The following is a 20,385-nucleotide window of genomic DNA, read 5'->3' as shown; positions in this document are numbered from 1 at the left end:
GCTTTTATTTTTCACTGATTTCTATGCTGGGCCAACAAATCTTGAGGAATTAACCTTGTTTTTAAGCTTCCAGGTTTCTTCTATTTTGACAGCCTTCTCATTTGAAAAGGCACCAGTGCAGGAAGCCTACCAGTCACCAACACCATCTATTTTAATTTCACGGTTTTGGGGTTGGGAGGCAGTCTACGCAGGTTCCTGCTCTGTTCTGGACCATCTGAATGGAGTCCAAACTCCTCCAAGGTACCTGTGGCCCTTAGGAATGGCACTCTGTAGTTAGAACATGGCCTGGAACATCGTCCACCCGAGAGCGCCCCCTGGTGCCTAGCCGCACCGCGTTCTGCTGAGCTGGGATGGAGCCGCCCCTTTCCCTTGGTTTCCCCCATGGCAGCCAAGGACAGGCCTCTCTGGGACAGAGCCCAGCACACAGGAGAGAGATCAGGCCAGGACATTTTCCATGGATTCCTCTTTTCAGTTCAACATACACTAAACTGAGAAGTCTCAGAAGATGAACACCCAGGAAACAGTGCAGGAAGCAAATGGTTTTTAATGAATGTTCAACAAGAGAAGATCACAGGATAGTTTTAGCCCTGTCATCTTGTGGGCACTCAGCCAACATTACTTTGTGCAATATTACCAAATAAACTGAAGTGTATTAGTAAAAAAAAATTAATAAGTATCTATAAATTCACTATCTAGAAACCCATCCATTCATTTATTCAACACACAGCTAATGGGGCACCTATCCTGTGCAGGGCAAAGAAGTATCTGGAAGCTCAAAGTCTAAGAAGATAGGTCATAATCAGTGGTATTTATTCTAAAGTTTACTTTCTTTTGGTATGATACATAACTGCTAAAATAAATTTAGTTTGAGAATATTAAGTCTTTATACACTTCAGTGAGTCCCTGAGTGATACAAACGGTTATGCACTTGGCTGCCAACTGAATGGTTGGAGGTTCAAGTCCACCCAGAGGCACCTCCAAAGAAAGCCCTGGCAATCTACTTCCAAAAAGATCACCCATTGAAGACCCTATGGAACACAGTTCCACTCTGATACACACGAGGTCACTGTGAATCGCAGACAACAGCAACCACAGGGTTTTCAAGAAGCAGCTGGTGGATTTGAACCGCCGACCTTCTGGTTAGCAGCCAAGCTCTTAACCAGTGTGCCACCAGGGCTCTCCCCAACAGAAGAACCACATACACGTATTCCCAGTTTGCCATGATTTTGAATACGGTAAAACACTCATGAACACTAAAATTATGAAATATTGAACACACTGTATGTAATTTAATCTGTTCTTGCTTAGCCAAAAAGCTTCTTAAGATGCCAAAAGGGGGGAAAAGTTATCCTACAGGTCCTTTATTACCAGTTGCTGTCCAGTTGCCTCTGACTCACAGCAACCCCACATGTGTCAGGGTAGAACTGGGCTCCACAGGGTTTCTAATGGCTGGTTTTTCAGAAGCAGATCCCCAGGCCTTTCTTCTGAGATGCCTCTAGGTGGATTCAAACATCCAACCTTTCGGTTAGCAGCTGAGTCAGGTAACTGCACCACCAGTGCCATTAAACTAAAATCTATTTGATACTTAAAAGAAAGATGAACGATAGTTATCTGAAAACTCGTATCTAACCCCTACTCTTCCAGATAAATGAGGCCTTACTATTGATAGAGGGAATAAAGAGTTCAAATAGAAAGCAGTTTAAAGGTCTATAATTAGCTTTTTAAAGATTTATTTACCTTCTGGTATATTTTCAACGTGTTTCATCCGGATCAGTATTTCTGGATTACTTTCTCCTTCCAGTAAGGCTCTGTAAAAATAATTTTTAAAAAATAATTCATTAGGAAATAAAAGAGCAAGAAGTGTCTCTAACTGATGTCATAAAACAAGAGGCATACTGTTTAATGAGAAGCTAGTTTGTTCTGTAAACCTTTGTCTAAAGTACAATAAAAAAGCTGTCTCTAGTACAATGTATTGTATAATATGTGGTCACTGACCATCTTGTCACACTGCCATGCTTTTTAGGACTCATGTCTGAAGGGTGCGGGTAGAATCTGCGCTGTGGAGGTGTGGGCCCACCTGCCAGCCTCAGCAGACCCCAGGCCAGGCTGTGCTGTTTGGCTCACTGCAATGTCCCCGGCACACGCCACAGTATCTGCCACCTGATGGGTGTTAGTTCATACCAGCTGAAGAAATAAAATGAACAGGCTATGGCTTCAGCGTACTGGAGAGCCAAGCCCGTCTTGAAAGCCCTTCCAAACCCAGACCAAGGGGAGCATGAACAACGTGGTGCTGGAGAGATGTGGGCCTGGGGAGGCAGGAAGGGATATGGCTTCTCCAGGGAAGGGGGGACATGCAGGGCACCCCACTCTAGGCTAGGAGGCCCCAATCAATTCCAACTTCCACTGGGTCTTTCTGGAGTTGCAGGTGGAGGGATGCCTGCAAGGGACTGAGTGCTTAGAGCAATAACCAGATGGACGAGGGCCACAGCAAGATGTAGCATTTGTCTGCGAATAATGCAGCTGGCCTGTACCTGTGGTTTTCAAATGGTTCCATGGGGCATTTTGGAGAGGAAGAGGAGAGGTGGAAGGCTGGCAGGGTAGAAGGAGAGAAGGAAGAGCTCCAGACAACCCCTTCACCACCACACCACCACGGGGTCTTCACTCCACCCAGAGCAGCTTCCCATGAGCTCCTTTAATACAATGGATGGGAACCACTTACAAGGTGACTTCTTTGGCTACTTCCAGCTCCATTGTTGCTGTTGTTGTTAGCTACCATTGAGTTGGTCCCTGACTCATGGCAACTCCATGCACAATGGAATGAAACACTGCCTGGTCCTGCTCCATCCCCATGACTGATAGCAGACCAGACCACTGTGGTCCATAGGGTTTTCACTGGCTGATTTTCAAAGTAGATGACCAGGCGTTTCTTCCTAGTCCATCTTAGGCTAAAAGTTCCACTGAAGCCTGTTCATCAGAGCAAGCCTTCACTGATGGACAGCTGGTAGCTGTGCACAAGGTTCATTGGCCAAGGAATTAAACCCTAGCCTCCTGCATGGAAGGTGAGAATTCTACCACTGAACTACCACTACCTGCCATGACGTCTAGTTCTAAAAGTCTAAAATTCTGGAGCCTTCATTAAACTGTTATCCGCATCTGCGACTTAGACCTCAACTTTGATGACAGGTAATGGGAACAGCAGACTCTGGGGTCCCACAATACCAACATGCTGGTGGTGGGCTCAGCACGGGGTATAAACCAGCCATCACGGCAGCTGACCAGGAGGCTGGCTGCCGGAGCATAACAGTTGTTCAGTTGCTAGAGCAATGTATGAAGTCACTCACCCCAGATCCAAGGAATAGAATGTCTACGGCAAAGGGCACCCGGAGCCAGGGCCCATGTAATGCTGACGTCACTGCTGGGAGCTGGGCAGGGAGGCAGAGGGGTGACACCCAGATTAGTGCAGGGACTTGTGGTTTGGGCAAACTGGCAGCAAGTTCTGTTTCCACCAGCTTAAATGTGGCAATTCCCACAAATGCAGAGCCCCATGGGGAGTCTGAAGAAAGCAAGGAAAGCACTCACTGGAGGAAAGAGGCAAAGAAAGCAACAAGAAATATCTACTCAAGATGGACACCATGCCGGCCTGTCGTGGGAGCAATGACTGCAGTACACACACGAGTAGATGCTGGCTGTATACAGAGCCCGGGAAGATGGCTGGTCCAGTGCGCGTGGCCTCACCTGGCACAGTCCTGCAAGGCTGCCCTCGGGAATAGCCAGGAAACAGGACACCAGCCCTGCTCCTCCCACACCCCCATGACCAAGCACTTTAGGTTCCAGAAACACAAATAGCTTCTAGCTCCGAGAAAATCCCGAGGCCTGGAGTATAAGAAGAACGTTCAGAGTAAAAGCCCGACTCCCAGCGCCCGAACCCCAGGATCACAGCCACAGACGTGCCCTGGCCTAAGCAGTGAAGGAGGCCAGGGTGGGGCTGGTCAAGTTCTATTTCAGATCTTCTCTCTGCCAGCTCAGCAGGAGGCCTCAGGGGCCATGGGTTCTCACTCCTGCAGCTGGCACATCAGGGCACAGAGTGCTTGCGACCTGGTCAGCTCTGACCTCTGAACCATAGCCAGAATGGTGGGCTCAGGTCAGCAGGCAGCATCAACGGTACACCCCTTTTGGGGAAAAATATGTCCTCCCCTGGCCAACAAGGGAGAGTGCTTTTTTTCCTCTTTCAAGAGAAATCCAAATAATTGCCCAGTAGTTCCTGAGTTTGGAAGCCTTAGTAGTAGGGTACTAGGGAACACAGACAGGGCCCCAGTCCCCCAAGAGGCTTATGGTCTTGGGGGGACAAGGTACAACACACGTGCCCCTGTACCAAGGGCCTTCACCAGCCTGGTTACACTGAGCACCAAGTGTGGCTCTACTTCCATGTCTATTAATTCATGCCATTGTCTTAGAACCCCATAGTGCAGGGCCTCTGAGATCGGCCTCCTCACTTTACAGGTGAGAAAGCTGAAGCACAGAGAGGGTATCTTGACTGAGGTCACGGAGTGGTGAACCCAGGCAGCCTTGCTCTCACACTGTACTCTCGACCACTAATCTGTGCTGTCTAACTGTCCCCCCACCCCCCGCTTCCAGATCAGAGACGCTGGCATTGCACACACATTTTAGAAAGCACAAATCCTGCAGAGAGACCCTCCACGCCACACTGTTGTTGTTAGTTGGCCACAACTCATGGAGACTCCATGCAGAATGGAACAATACACTTCCCGGTCCTGTGCCATCCCCACCATCAGTTACAGATCAGACCATCATGATCCTTTAGGTTTCCACTGGCTGGTTTTCAGAAGTAGATCACCAGGCCTTTCTTCCTGGTCCATCTTAGTTTGGAAGCTCTGCCGAAGCCTGTTCAGCATCATAGCAACACACAAGCCTCCACTGACGAGATGGGTGGTGGCTATGCAAGAGGTGTATTGGCTGGGAATCGAACCCAGGTATTCCACATGGAAGGCAAGAATTCTACTACTGAACCACCACCGTCTCCCCAGACCATGCTAATTAAACACCTCTTGGTGATTTTTTTTTTTTTTTTTCAGAAACCCTGGTGGCACAGTGGTTAAGTGCTGCAGCTGCGAGCCAAAAGGTCGGCAGTTTGAGCCCACCAGCTTCCTAACTGGCCGTCAGCATTCTGTCCTATAAATGTATGATCCACATTGCTCTCAGTGACCTATCTGACTTTAGCTGGTTCCCCACTGTCCACAGCACAAATTCTAAGATCTTTAACATGGAACATTTGACCCTCATTATCTGGCCCCTAACCAGCTCTCGGACTCTTGGTGGTGCAGCAGTTAAGAGCTCAGCTGCCAACCAAATGGTTGGCAGTTTGAACCCACCAGCCGCTCTTTGGAAACCCTATGGGGCAGTTCTACTCTGTCCTATAGGGTCACTGTGAGTTGGAATCAACTCACGGCAACAGGTTTATGGGTTTTTTTGTGTGTGTGTGTGATTTTACTCAAAATACCCCTACAGGGCTCTCCCATAATAACATGAAGTTCCCACTGAGGAAATGCCACTCCTCCCCGCCATGGCTCCTGGAAGGGGAGCACACATCCCCTTACATGCACAGCAGGGCATAGTGATTTGCTGCATGTGTTCACGGACACATCTCAGCACAGACAAGTCATCCCGCCTCCCATCCACACTCACAGGAGACTCGGACGTTAAAGGCATAAACATCTCTAAGGAGATGTTGGAACTGTGCGATTTCCCCAAAAGCTCTTACAGCGACATTCTTCAGGGATATCAGGAACAGACTCCTACAACTTCAAGAAATGAGTAGAAGGTTCTCAGAGGCTCCAATCGAACCTAGCTATTTTGAGATTGGTGGAGGAAAACTGCCTCTGAGCTGTGGCTGAGAAATGCCAACCCCATGAATCACCGGCTATTAGCGAACATTTCATACCGCTTCACGGGTTGGCAACCGCTAATGCAGGAAAATAAGCAAACGTGCAGGAAAACAAAGTCCCCTGCCTCATTAAGGAGTCCAACATAAACCCACGGTGCTGAAATGTACTGTGATGTGGCCTCTGGCCCAGCTCCAGGACCTAATAGGCCCCCTGCCTTCCCAAGCAAGGCTGTCTGTCTGGTGTAGATGGCTGTAATTGAATTTCTCAGCAGGTCTCTGTCACTGAGGACTTCCGGGCATGGTGCCTCACTGTGCGCCCACCATAAATGAGGGCAAGAGGGAGGGAGGGGGACAGGCAGATAACATTTCCAGAAGTGACTGTCCTGAGGTCCGAGGAGTGTTCACGCAGTGCATTCTGATCTACAAGCAAGGAAGGGGAGAGCTAGGAAGGATAAAGGGGGCTGCAGGCCCCCCAGAGTTGGGAGGAGGGGTGCAGAGCATGAGGGAAGCTGAGCACCAGGGAGGGCTAAAGGGCCGCCTGGTCACCGTGGGCAGAGCTGGGGCCCAGGCTCCTGTGGAGTGCTCAGGACTCCGCCCTCTGCACCACCATATGGCCTATGGCCAGTCAGTCAGTCAGTCAGTCACACGGAGGACAGCAGGATGGAGGGGAGGATAAGGGGATATGGGGCAGAATTCCATTCACAGCCGAGCTTCCAGGTCAGAATCAGAAGACCACGGACATTAGGTGAAATGTTAGCCCCCAGGCAACAGGTCTGTGTAAAGTTCTGCTGATTTACTCTGTCACTCACCAAAAGCCTTCTCCTCGATACTAGAGACTGAAAACACAAAAACAAGGGGATGATAAACAGAAGGGCAGAAAACTACTAATAAAATAGAGAGAGGAAGCTCAAGGAGTGGCCAACAGAAGCCCTGGAATCAGGTTGCCTGGATTCAAATCCCAGGCAGTCCACTTCTTAGTTCTGTGACCTTGGGCAAGCTACTGAAGCCATCTGTGACTCAGTCTCCCCACTTCTAAAGTGGGGAGAACAATGGTCTTTACCTCATAGGTTAATGGTGGAAATTAATTAAGTAAATAAGTTTGAAGTACTTACCATAGTGGATGTCATGGACTAAACCCTCAATACATGTTCGCTATCACCCTCCTCTTCATCTTCTACTGACCTCAGGAGATTGACTTTAGTTAACTCAGTTAACATAAGGAGGTCAAGAGGGGAAGGGATTCTGGCTAACCAAACATTATGGTTAACTAAGGGTTAATTCATTTATTCCATGAGGGCTCCCAGAACAAAGAAACTCTCTTATAAATGTGGGGAAGGCTTGCAACACAATGTATATTAGTTGATCTCCTCAATTAGTTATTTTTAAGACTACAAGATTTTATTAACTTCAAATATTTCATCTAACAACCAGGTAAATCTGAATGTTAACACATTTTTTAAATAAATTTTCAAAAAAGTAGGATAATCATTTAGTTTTTTTTTTTTAAAGGTATTTCTCCAAGGCATTTAGAAGCCCCTAAGACATGCTTTTCCTTTGAAGGCACACATGAAAAGGTGTGTTGTTGTTGTTGTTAGGTACCGTCAGGTCGATTCCAACTCACAGTGACCCTATATACAACAGAACAAAACGCTGCCCAGTCCTGCGCCATCCTCACAATCCTTGCTGTTTTAGCCCATCGTTGCAGCCCCCGTGTCGGTCCATCTCATTAAGGCCTTCCTCTTTGTCACTGACCCTCTACTTTACCAAGCATGACGTCTTTCTCCAGGGACTGGTCCCCCCTGGTAGCATGTCCAAAGTACATGAGACAAGGTCTCACCACCCTCACTTCTAAGGAGCATTCTGCCTATACTTCTTCCAAAACAGATTTGTTTGTCTTCTGGCAGTCCACGGTATATTCAATATCCTTTGCCAATGCCATAATTCAAACGCATCAAATCTTCTTTGGTCGTCCCTGTTCATGGTCCAGCTTTCACATGCATATGATACAGATATGGGTGGCCTAAAATATAAAGGGGCAACTAGACATATCATTATGAAACTATAAACGTTAGGAGGTATCCGTATCACTTCATTAGCAGTCTAAATCTAGACTAGGGAGTTAACCATATCTTCCTCAGTGAAAAAGTGCCGAGTCTGCTCCCTGAAATGAGAAAGAGAAAACGGAAAGCTTCCTGTGTCCCTCTCCTGCACAGGCACCAGATGAGGTTTTTTGATTGCTTCTAATTTAACCCTTTAAAAGGGCGTCGGCTTTAAAGACTAGGCAGGAAATCTCTGCACTACATTTTCCTATCTGTCTGGGCAAGACCGCCTCCTTTCAAAAATCTCTTTGTCTCTACTTTTGATTTTTTCAGGTGAAATGTTAGAACAATCATTATATCCTCCGCCCCATAAAAAATAAAAGAGAAAAAAAAAAACCTCTTTCTGAATTTTGATGGGGGTTACGTTGTCTGTCTTTCAATCCAGAAATCCAGGATGAGCCTCTCCATTTTCACATGCAGTTTTTTTACATCTCTCAGGCAAGTTTTGTGGTTTTCTGCACCAAGTGTATTCCTGAGAATTTCTGCATGTTTTGTTTCAATTTGGAACGATGTCTTTTTTTTCTCTCTCTCTCGGTATATTTTCTAACAGCTTACAGCTTGCTGATGACTGGGTACTGTTCTTTTTTTTTGGTTGGGGAGGGATGTTATTTTCCAACTATGTTCCTAAAAGTTCTCAATCTACAGCCTTTGGAGCAAATCCGCAAATCTTCCTGGGCAGGACAGGTTCTTACCACTTCATGTTAGCAGTGAGCTGTTTGGGGCGCTGTGGCTTCTCTCCATCTTCGGGTGGTCAACTGATGCTCAGTAAGCACCTATATCATGGAGCGGTGACCTCATGTGTCAGAGCAGACTGTGCTCCACAGGGTTTTCAGTGGCTGATTTTCAGAAGGAAATCACCAGCCCTTTCTTCCAGGCACCCCTGGGTTAGCAGCCGAGACCCTTTACCATTTGCGCCTCCCACGGGTCGCCATGACTCAGAATCGATTCAGCAGCAACTGGTTTGTTTTTTTGTTTGTCCATTTCCTGGCATGGGCCCTGTGCTGGGCAGTGGCGTCTGTGACAGCATGTGAGGAGCATCATACCTGTCACATGTGTCGCTAGGCTCCTGCCTCACCACCCGACATCAGCGCAAGGCTCCCACAGGCACCTGCTTCTCCAGCCATTGTAGAGAGCTCTGAGAGCCTCCCTGTTCCCTCCTTACCCTCAGCACCCAGTCTCACCTCCACTCTGCCTGCCGCCCCATGGTGCTGACCCCGGGCCTACCGCCTGTCTGCCACATAAAGTCCAACCTCAGCCACCTGGCCTTCAAGGTCCCTGCAACCCGCCTCCTTCCCACACTTCCACTCACCCTCTGTCCTAGAAAGAAGACCCTGTACCTTCCCTCTTTCCAACTCACCCACCTTCAGCTCCTCCGTGATCCTTTTCTCCCAGCCCAAACCCTCTTTCCCCACTCCGCAGCACCATTCCCTCAGGGCCCAGCCAAATCCCCACCTGCTCTGAAAATCTTCCCAATCCCCTCGTCCTGGGACCCTGTGCCTTCTCTGGGCTTTCAGGACCATCTTTAACTGAGCTTTTTGCACAGCACTGAACCATTTGCAGTATTTCCAGGACATGTGCGTTCTACAGTTGCATTGAACCATTATTTTAACATCTTGCTTGACTTTTTACCTAAACGTATCCTGTTCCTCTCCCATGTTCCTCTCTTCTTTCCATCCCACTCTCCTAGTTGTCTGTTCAAATCTCCCCCATCCTCCAAGACCCAGATCAACTCTCACCTCCCCCTTGAAGCCTTCCCGGATCCATACAACTCCCTTCTCACCTCCAGAAATATTTAACTCACGCTTCTTTTGTGGCATTTCTTGTTTCCTATGGTGTAGGAGGTAAAAAAAAAAAAAATTTTTTTTTTTTTTTTAGGAGGTTACTTAGATCCATACTACTTTATCTACAGACTCCGTTCCTCGACACCAAGGCCATGACGGGTGTATCTTTGAGTTCCCCTCTGAGCCCAGCACACACCTTGGATCCTGAGTGTCCCTGGAGCAGCAGGAGGGTACAGCCTGAACTCACACACAATCTCATGGCTCGAAGGCTTGGCTCCTACCCGTCAATCACACATGGCCCTCCAAGACAAGCCCCCAAAACCAAGCCACCCAGGGAAGTGGCCTCAAACCATGTGAGCCCAGTCCTGGGTCCTCTCCCAGCCTAGTCCCTCTGTCTGGAAACCCTTCCATGCAGTGGTCTGTTCCTGGCTTCCCTTCTAAGATTCAAGGACCGCCTCCTGGAGGAAGCCTTCCCTACATGCCTCATCAGCCTCTCACAGCACCCAGAACTTCACCAGTGTCCTAGAACAGAGGACAGGGGCCAGGTCTTCACCATCCTCTGCCTACAGCATCCTAGTATACCAGCACCTTTCTGTTATCTGCACAGTCACAGGGCTCAGAGGGGAGGCTCTGCTTTTAGGCCTAGGTTCATATCTCAGGCTCTTTACTTATTGGCTTTGGAAATTTTTAAGTAACAACCTCATTGGACCTTCATTACACATAAAATATGCCTCTTTGGTAAAGTTAAAAAATTGGAGATACTGTTTACAAAGCACCTGGCACAGGGGGGTGGGGGCAGCTGCTAGGTAAATCATGTATCATGGCTTATTATTCATTAATTGTCAGAGATGAAATACATCCAAAACATATGATAGTGAATAAAAGGACAGATAGGTGGACAGTCATGACATAAAGATAATTTAGTAAAATGTTAATTGGCAAATCGAGGTGTGGGTATATGGGAGTTTATTACACAATTCTTTCAACTTATGTTTAACATTTTTGATGATATGTTGGGAAAACCTTGACAGGCGTTTTGATGTGAGTTAGCAAAATGAGATTTAAAGGCCTGAGTTGCGCTGCCCATCTGTGGCATTCAAAGCTTCAATTCTGTCCAATCTAAATCTCTACTGACTGCGAAGTGTGGTCTGTCCAGCTGGCTCCACAGGGTTCTGTGACCGCAAGCAGGTCCAGTGTGGCCCTGTGAGGACTGCCACACCATCTGCAAACAGACAAGACTTAGGCGTGGGGCCCAAGGTAAACTTTCATCATGGTCCGCGTTTTCCTCTCTTCTCCACCTGTCCCTCCTTTGTCTCCTCCTCCAGGATGCTGTGGTTAGGCTTATCACTTACATGGATGCCCGTGGGCAGCTGTGCAAACAGTAACGTGTACAGAAATCTCGCTGAAATGCAGACTTTGACTCGGCAGGTTTGGGGTGGTCTGAGATTCTGCATTCCCAGCAAGCCTGCAATGCCTGGGGCGGCCAAGGGTGAGGGTTCAGGCACCCTGTAAGCAGCAGGGCCCGACCATAGGTTCTCTACCCTGGGGAGCCTGGCCCTGCCCTTCACCAATTAAACCAGAATCTCCCAGGGCCAGTGCTCTTTAAGTTCTCCACGCCCTAGCCTGTTTTTGAGCATCTCCACTCCAACCACTTGGCCTCACTTGCACTCCAGAAACATACATTGTGATTATGTCATCAGAGGTTGAGGGTCCCTAGCCCCAGAACAGGCTAGGGCCAGACGTCTGCACTGGGGACATGGGGACAGACAAGGCACAGCCAGGGCTGTTTCCTCCACAGGTGGGGCACGTCTCCAGAGGACCAGGGCTTTTCTCTGCTCTCAGTATCCACAGCCCCAAGCCCAGCCCCCTGTCGACTCTGAATTGCTACCTGCAGAGCTGCTGCCTGCCTGTTGCCCTCCAAGTTCTCACGCTCACATTAAACAGCAGTCCACAAGACCGGCTTTTCTTCTTTCTTTCTTTGTTTAACACCCCATTCTTCCCCCCTCCCCCAACCCCTGGTAACCACGATTAAACTTTTCTATCTATACATTTGCCTATTCTAGATATCTCATACATGTGGGATCATACAATATTTGTCCTTTTGTGCCTGACTCATTTCACCCAGCATCATGGTTTCAAGGTTCGTCCGTGTCATAGCACGTATCAGGACTTCATTTCTCTTTATGGCTGAGTAACATTCCATTGTACAGAGTTCCTCAGTGACATAAACAGTTAAGCACTCAGTTGCTAACTGAAAGGTTGGCAGTTCAAGTCCACCCGAAGATGCCTGGGAAGAAAGGATTGGCAATCTATGTCTGAAAAATCAGCCACGGAAAACTGTATGGAGCACAGTTCTACTCTGACACATATGGGGTTGATACAAGTCAAAATCAACTCCGGAGAAATTGGTTTTGTTTTTTTGATATATATGTACCATATTTTGTTTATGCATTCTTCTGGTGATGGGCATTTAGGTTGTTTCTACCATTTGGCTATTGTGAATAATACTTCAATAAACATTGGTGTACAAGTATATGTTTGAGTTCCTGCTTTCAAGTTTTTGGGGTATATCTCTAGAAGTGGAGTTTCTGGGTCCAAGACCAGGCTTTCTGGAAACAGCACCAGCTGTCTAGGCATTACCTCCTTCCTGACCATGAACCATGAACTGGCCAACTTGGTTTGAGGAAAACCTCAAGCCTTGGACTCTCTGAGGCTTGTTTTACACTTTCTTATTATTTTTTGAATGTTTCTCCTTCACCATAAAAGTTACAAGGAAGGGCTAAGTATTGGGGTTTAGAGGTGTTTGTGACACTCGAGAGATGCCCTAAGCACAGCTGATGAGTTCCAGCTATGTGGGTCTGCTTTGACGAACCAGAGTTCCTTCTCTCACATAGAAAACATTAAGCCAGATGATGAGCGAGATGATGACCTTCAACTGAGTCATTTTGGGGAAACAGCCACCACAGGGAAAACGTGGGCAAATCAGGCGGGAGAAGCCATTCAAGCTGCAGTATCAGCCACTGTCAACCCTCTAGACAGGGCTAGAGGGGAACACCCTGCACAGGCCTGTGGGCTGTGGCCCCCATGGGGAGGTGACGTGTCCCTGCTGCCCTCTGTAAGACAGGGAGGAGGAAGGTCAACTTTCTCAGACTGTGGGTCAAGGTTTGTAAAGACCAAACGGGCACTGGTGAAGGAGCAAAGGCCATGACGGCAAACGGCCCTGACACAGATGTGTTCACAGCTATTCTCAGAATCTGAGCAGCAGTGCAGAAAATGGAAAAGGAGTCCCATAAGTGATAACGTGAGTCCCTAGGTGGTACAAATGGTCAAGCACTCAACTACTACCCAACAGCTTGGTGCTTCAAACCCTCCCAGAGGTATCTTGAAGCCAGGCCTCGCAATCTGCTTCCAAAAGTCCATAGCCTTATGGGCTATGTTGTTCTACCCTGCACCATGAGGTCGCCATGAGTCAGAATCGAGTGGACAGCAACAACAAGTGATAAGAAGGCTCATCTTCAGGACACTCATCAGTGATAAAATGCCAGGTACTGAAGATGCCATTGCAAAGAAATGGGTTCTAGTTCAGCCGCCTTTTATATCTGTGGGCATCTCCTTGACTCCACCCTGCGTGCTGGGGAGGATTCCAGCAAATCGGCTCACTGCGGTCGGTGATCTACAGCCAGGCTGAGCTGGGGGCATATCAGGCTCCCCAGCTGGGCTCCTGGGCCAGACTCTGATGTTCCCCAGGCAAATTTGGACAGTAGAAAGACCTAAATCATTAATTTCCCTAAAGTACGGATGGTTTCGAAATTCCAGTGAGATGGCCAAGTCAATCCATAAATTACAGGGAAATGTCAGCAAAAGACAAGCAATAAACTCTGTCTTTGCCGATGGTCAGACTGCTGATGGTGGACAAAGTTGCTCACGGTGAATGCTCTTAAAAACAGCCAGGCTGGTAGGGCTGTGAATACCCCACCCCCCACCCCCAAGCAGGCCCCAGGCCCTCAGGCAATTTGTCAGCCTGTGAGCTCTCTGCTTTTTTCCAACAGAGAACAGAGTGCAGGACAAAGAGGGACAGAAAGGGCTCAACAGGCCAGAGCAACAAAGCACAAGATAAACATCTCTGGATTCCAGCCCAGGGAACTATTAAACAAAGGAAATGGGAAAATCTAACTGCCGCGCTCGGAAGATGCACACTGCACCAGAAATGACAAAACATGCACCCAGACAGCGTTTCCTGTGCCTGCCCTGCACCCGCCCTGCAACCGGGCCTGACTGCGGTGCCTCTCAGCCCACAGGGCTCACTCACGACCCCATCCATGCTCCACCACACCCCATGCCTCTGGCTGGGGACAGCTCAGGCTTGGCCACACAGCCCAATAGAGCCAAGAGAGCTGGGCCAGGAGTTTTGTGGGAACTGTTGAGAAAGAGCCCTCCCCCCCCCAACCCCCGCTTCCCCTGGGGGAATGAGGCTGAGAAGGGCATAAACCTAGAGATACTTGGGAGCCATCCTGACATGGGGTGAGAAGAACCAGGAAGAAAGGGACCAGAGAAAGCAGGGACAGATGCCTCATTCAGGCAATGGGCCAATAGTCCTGAAACTAAGGACTTTTCCGTTACAAGAGTATTAAGTTCCTTTTGGGCTTAAGCCACTCTGAGAAAGGTTTCTGTCACTTGCAACTGAAAAAAATCCTGATTAAAACCCTTCCCGAAATAAAGCCTGATGGTTTATTAAATCTCCCTTATTAATAAAGTTTAGACCATCCTATTCCGGATGTGTTTGCATATTGTACCAATCTACTTTTTCAATTGTTCACACCATGAGGGTTCCCAGGAGCACGCTAGACCTTGAGAAGGACAGGCCGGCCAGCGCCTCCCCTGCTCTCTCTCTGAGCTCTGACAGCCAGTTACCCAGCAGGACACAGCTACAGCACAGCTCTCAGAAGGGAGGCCCAACAAGGTCTCACCAGTTTGGCCCTAGGACCACCCCTCAACTCAGCAGGGGGCTTCTCCAAGGACTGCTGTGCCCCCAACAGGCCTCACCCTAATCATCTGCTCTCTCTACTGATGGCGATGAGGGCACTGCCGAGAGCTTGGTGACGCAGTTCTCCCAGACAGTAATGGCAGGGCTGGCCAAGGGCTGCAATGTGGACCGTGAGCGACTCCCGGTCAGATACTCTGTCCTTTAATGGACACTTTGATTCTCTTAGTGCAAAATCAGGATCAGAAGATTTCAGAGGCAGCCTACAGGGAGTGCTCAACTAGACCTCAGGCTCAGTCCCTGCTCTGCCCCTTCTGACCCTCTCCAGGTTTAACTCTCCCATCTATTAATGATGGTGCGGTTGAAAGCAAAGCTTGTTTACACCCATGTTCCATTTATGCTCACAACAACCCTGGGAGGGAAGGGGTATCGAGTCTACCTGACATGGTTTGGAGGGTAAAGCACAGGTCTGGAGCCACACATGCCTGGCTCTGACCCTCACCAGCCAGGAGCCCACCTCTAGGCCCACACCCCTCTTCTGTAGAAACCGTGAGTGGCAGCCATTGCAGGAGGTTCCTGTGAGCACTGAACAGCTGCAAGAGCTTAGCCACATGCCCAGCTGGCAGTCAGGCTTCCATAATGTTGGCTGTTGGCATCATTCTTACAAGTGCGGAACCTGGCGGGGGGAGGTTTCTCAAATCCCTTCCATTGTAAGTAAGTCTCTGAGATTTGGGCCCCTACAGTGCCCACAGAGCATGAAAGCTGCCAGAAGTACGGCACCACCTCCACCAAAGTCCACTTACAACCCACGGCGGGAGGGAAGGGGTCACACAAAGAGGGAGTCCACTCTGCTGACTCACAGGCCACACAGGGGCACCGGACTGTGTTCCCTGCCCCGCCCAGCCCCCAGCCCCTTTGAGGGCCTTTTGCCTTTTCATCTGGGATGGTTACCCTGAATTTGAATTGACAGCTTGATAAACAGAATCAGCTGCCCTAAAGTGCCATGCTAATCTTTGGCAGGGATCCAATCCTTCAAAGCCAAACCAGTGGCCGCATGGCAGAGTCAGAGCTCTCGGATGTAATGCAACAGTGTGAGAGGCAGATGGAGTCACCCTCCAGGTTCGAATCCCGGCTCTTTGACCTTCTAGATCCGTAACTTCTGTGAGTGAAGTCTGCTCATCTGTAAACGTAGTACTAATACCTAGGATTCAGCAAGCTGGCATCTGTAAAGCTCTTAAACACTGCCCAGGGCATGGCAAACACTAGGCAAGGGTATTGGGCTTAGCTATTCCCATCACTGGAGAAACCTGCCCAGCGATCTGAATGAGCCCCTGCGCCTCCACCTCCTCTGCCCTGGACTCCTCACGGGGCCATGCCAAGGGCTGCTTTCTGCTTGTTGCAAAGCCGCGGAGGCTCCGCAGAGGCTGCAGTGATTCTGCACAGCTGACTCCATCAAGGAGGACCAGGCCCAGATCCTTACCGATAGGTTGCCACCTCCAGGCTGAGGCTGGTCTTCACCTGCATGAGCTCCTGATAGTCCCGCAGCCGGTCGGTCATGGCCAAGGCAAGGGCTGCCTTCTCATCCTCCAAGCAGTCAATCACTCTCTAAAGAGAACAGAGGGGCGTTAGAGCCAAGAAGGGGGCTTTCGTCCGAGAAGTGGGGCTTTGCTGAGTCAAACTCAGGGTACTCACAATTCAGGACATAAAAGGAGATTAAAACTCTCCAGGCTAATTAAAGACACAGCTATTTGCAAAGATTTGTATTTCTTTGTCATGGATTGAATTATGTCCCCCAAAAAATGTGTTTCAATTTGGCTGGGCCATGATTCCCAGTACTGTGATTTTCCCGTATGTTGTAAATCCTGTCTCTATGATGTTAATGAGGAAGGATGGGTGGCAGTTGTGTTCCTAAGGCAGGACTCAATCTACAAGATTGGATTGTATTTTGAGGCAGTCTGTTGAGATACAAAAGAAAGAAGCCAGCAGAGAGACAGGGGACGTGATGCCACCAAGAAAGCAGTGCAGGGAGCAGAGTTCATCCTTTGGACCCGGGGTCCCTGTGCAGAGAAGCACCTAGCCTGGGGGAAGACTGATGAGAAGGCCAACTGAGAGAGGAAGGCTTCGCCTGGAGCTGACACCCTGAATTTGGACTTTTAGCCTACTTTACCATGAGAAAATAAACTTCTCTTTGTTAAAGCCGTCCACTTGTAGTATTTCTGTTACAGCAGCACTAGATGACTAACACACTTTTCCACAGAGAAAGTTATTTTTTATCCCATATGGAAGATTTTGATAGGTCACTGGCTTCTCTGTTCTTACTCACTAACAATAATGAATGCTTAGGAGTTTTTCAAAGTCATCTCTGCAGCTCAGACATCAGTCTACTTAGGAAGGCCAATACACCAAACTGGTCAACTAAGATACTACTGAAAATCATACTACAGAGTGGAGGCTTTTACAATATTTAAAACAGCACTCCCCTTAGATTTGAAATAGAATTTCCCCCAAGCTCATGATTTCTCCCCATAATAAGCAGGTAAGCAGATATAAAGTTCTTCTCTTCGTTTCACTTTTTCTAAGTTACTTAAAAATCATCTGGAGAGAAAAGCTACATTAATGAGACAGTAATATATTCTGCTACCACCCATCTGTCAGTTTCTCATACTGTGTTGGCTTGCATGTTGCTAGGATGCTGGGAGCTATGCCACAGGTATTCAAATACCAGCAGAGTCACTCATGGTGGACAGGTTTCAGCAGAGCTTCCAGACTAACACAGGCTAGGAAAAAAGGCCTGGCAATCTACTTCCAAAAATCAGGCAATGAAATCTTATGGATCACAATAGAATGTTTTGTCTGATACAGTGCTGGAAGATGAGCCCTCTAGGTTGGAAAACCAAAGCCAAACCAGACCCATTGCCATCGAGTCAATTCCAACTTATAGTGACCCTACAGGACAGAGTAGAACTGCCCCAAAGGGTTTCCAAGGAACAGCTGGTGGATTCTAATTCCCCACCTTCTGGTTAGCAGCCAAGCTCTTAACCCCTGTACCACCAGGGCTCCTGGGTGGGAAGGCACTCAAAATACACAGTGGCCACAACAACAGACTCAATCATACCATGATGGTGAAGACGGCACAGGACTGGGCAATGTCTCACACGTGTCCATGGCGTCTCCAAGAATCATGGTTGACTCAGTGGCAACTAACAGCAGCAACATATTCTGAACTTAAAATGTGAAAAGTCAGACCCACAGATGAACTTCCTTTTTTAGTATACTTGTGCACTGTAGTTAGTAACTGTCCTTCAGTGCTTGTTCAGGTCGCCATCATAGCCATTACCACCATTCCATTCAGGACATCTGGGTCAATCACCTGTCCTCCCCTCTCCCAGGTTGGGAGGACTCCGGAGAGCAAGAGTCCCAATGCTTTTGCATCCCAGCCTCTGGTATAGTGCCTTCCACATACAAGTTACACAATACATATTGGGTGAATTGAATTTATAACAAAATGATCAAGATATTACCCTCCTCAAGGTTTAATCATTTTAAACTGGCAATATCCTTTAATTAATAACCACATTGGCTTCATTTGTAGCATTTTTGCATTTTCTTCCTGTTAGCCAGTACCCCAAGAAATAATCAAAGGGCAAATATTTAAACATTGGAGTAAGTCTGCATACTGTAACTTCTGATTTTTAACGGAAAATAGCATTTCTGAACACAATTAACTAAACTAGGATGCCCTTTTAAATATTTATCTTTTTAAGAACTCAAAAATTGTAAATCAATTAGGAGAGGGACTATCTTCATTCCTCCTGTTCTCTGCCAGAGGCGCCTGGCAAGGAGCTGGAGTTCCATAATAAATATGGAATGTTGTCAAACCGAGGAATGCACTTAACCAAGATTTCACAGTGTTCCAAGCACTGGACCTAACACTAGAAAAATGATCTGCGTGGAAGTAGTTTTGCTTCTCATAATAGTCTATTTCTGAGCTAATAATTGTTAGGCACACTTTGTATAAACGTATGCTAAACACAAAAAAACGAAACTACTGAGCTTTTAAACCAAAGGAGTAAATTTAAGTACTGGTGGCATATGTCCCATGTGTTAACAGACCCCAAATCTGGCATTATCCGTAGATAAAACCCATAAACCCACTGCCATCAAGTCGATTCCAACTCACAGCAATACTATAGGACAGAGGAAAACTGCCCCATAGGGTTTCCAAAGAGTGGCTGGTGGATTCAAACTGCCAACCTTTTGGTTAGCAGCCAAGCTCTTAACCACTGTGCCACCAAGGCTCCACCCATAGATAACCCACCCGGTGCCGTCGAGTCGATAAAGAGGTCACTAAAGCGCAACGTTCGTGGAGTCGTGATGTAAGTGACAGAGCTGCCAGAATTTAGTTGACATTCTCACAGTCTATAGTTAAGTCTCAGTGTGAAGAACCTACGTTTCCCCTGTTTTAGAGGGAATATAAATTCAGGGACAAGATCACAACATAAAACGTGCCGTTGTCATATGTACATCACTCCTTTCTACTGCAGGGGCTCTGACCAACACATTAAAACCTAAGAATTTATAGTAATTTTTTCTTTACAAAGAAGTTCAAGTGGTGTTAAACTGGACTGAGATTAACTCAAATCTCCAACCACCAGAGTCAAAAACCTCCTAAGCAGTTCAGCGTTTCCCAGCCATGCCAAGGTCTGTGTGAAGATTTTTTCTCCTCCAGGAGGGCACAAAATGGTTCTGGACCCCACAAAATACGAGCAGGAAAATCCAACTGTGTTTAAGTTGAAATAAGTATAAATTCCAACCACATTTCCATGTGACTCAACTCTCCCTAAACTGTCAAAGGAAAATTAATTCACTTTTGGAAGTAGGAACATGAGACTTACTGGCTCCCAACTGTCTCCACAGAAATCATTACCAATCCTGCTGGAAACGCTTTCAACAGAGCTTCAGATTTGGGCTCTGCGTTGCCAGGAGCTTTCAAGCTGTGGGCCGGGCCGGGGCACTGCAGCCACCAGATAAAGGACAGCTAATTTTAACCCAAGTAGAAGCAATAGCCCTAATGCTGTAAAAGCTTGGGAGAGAGGTCACCTTTTTTAGCTGCTATTTAGAAAACATTTGGGTTCCCTCCAGGGATGACGAAACCTGGGTGCATACTAGGGGAAGCACGCTGCCGTTAGTTAGCATTCAGAGGACTAGCTTTCTCCTAACCAACTGAGTCGCCCCTGTTGAGCGAGTCACACAGCCTCGACAGGAAGAGCTTGTAAATGGTACAGCCACTTCAATCTTGTTAGACCTCAAAGGGAATGTCAATACTGGGATAACCTCATTTAGACACAAAAACTAAATGTATTAATAATAAGAAGGACTAATAGAGTTCTAAGTATTTATATCTCTGGCCCAGGTGGAGCCCCTGAACTCCAGACTCATGATTATACCTTCCAATTGATGACAGTGGGTATCTAAGAGGCATTTTAAACCAAACTTGTGCAAACTGAACTCGGATCCCCCTCCTGAGCCTGACTCCCTTCAGTGAAGAATACCTCCCTTCTCCCAGCCCTGGAATCAATCTTGCCTCCTCCCACTCTTACATAGCCACATGGCGTAGTGGTT

General features: G+C 47.7%; 1 protein-coding gene across 2 annotated transcripts in view; it reads right to left on the bottom strand.

Moving 5' to 3' along the window:
* The window catches only part of SYNM (synemin), a 33,057-nt gene that overhangs the window by 6,851 nt on the left and 5,821 nt on the right, over positions 1-20,385 (bottom strand). For both annotated transcript variants that reach the window (XM_049906121.1, XM_049906122.1), the window contains exons 2-3: positions 16,244-16,368; positions 1,738-1,808 (exon numbers count right to left, since the gene is read on the bottom strand). In XM_049906121.1, the coding sequence (XP_049762078.1) occupies positions 1,738-1,808; positions 16,244-16,368 (196 nt within the window). The remainder of the gene's footprint in view (positions 1-1,737; positions 1,809-16,243; positions 16,369-20,385) is intronic.

This window comes from Elephas maximus, chromosome 13, assembly GCF_024166365.1.
Source record: "Elephas maximus indicus isolate mEleMax1 chromosome 13, mEleMax1 primary haplotype, whole genome shotgun sequence".
Classification (NCBI taxonomy): Eukaryota; Metazoa; Chordata; class Mammalia; order Proboscidea; family Elephantidae; genus Elephas; species Elephas maximus.
Note: the sequence above shows the minus strand (reverse complement) of the source record. Positions and strands in the feature narration are given on the sequence as shown.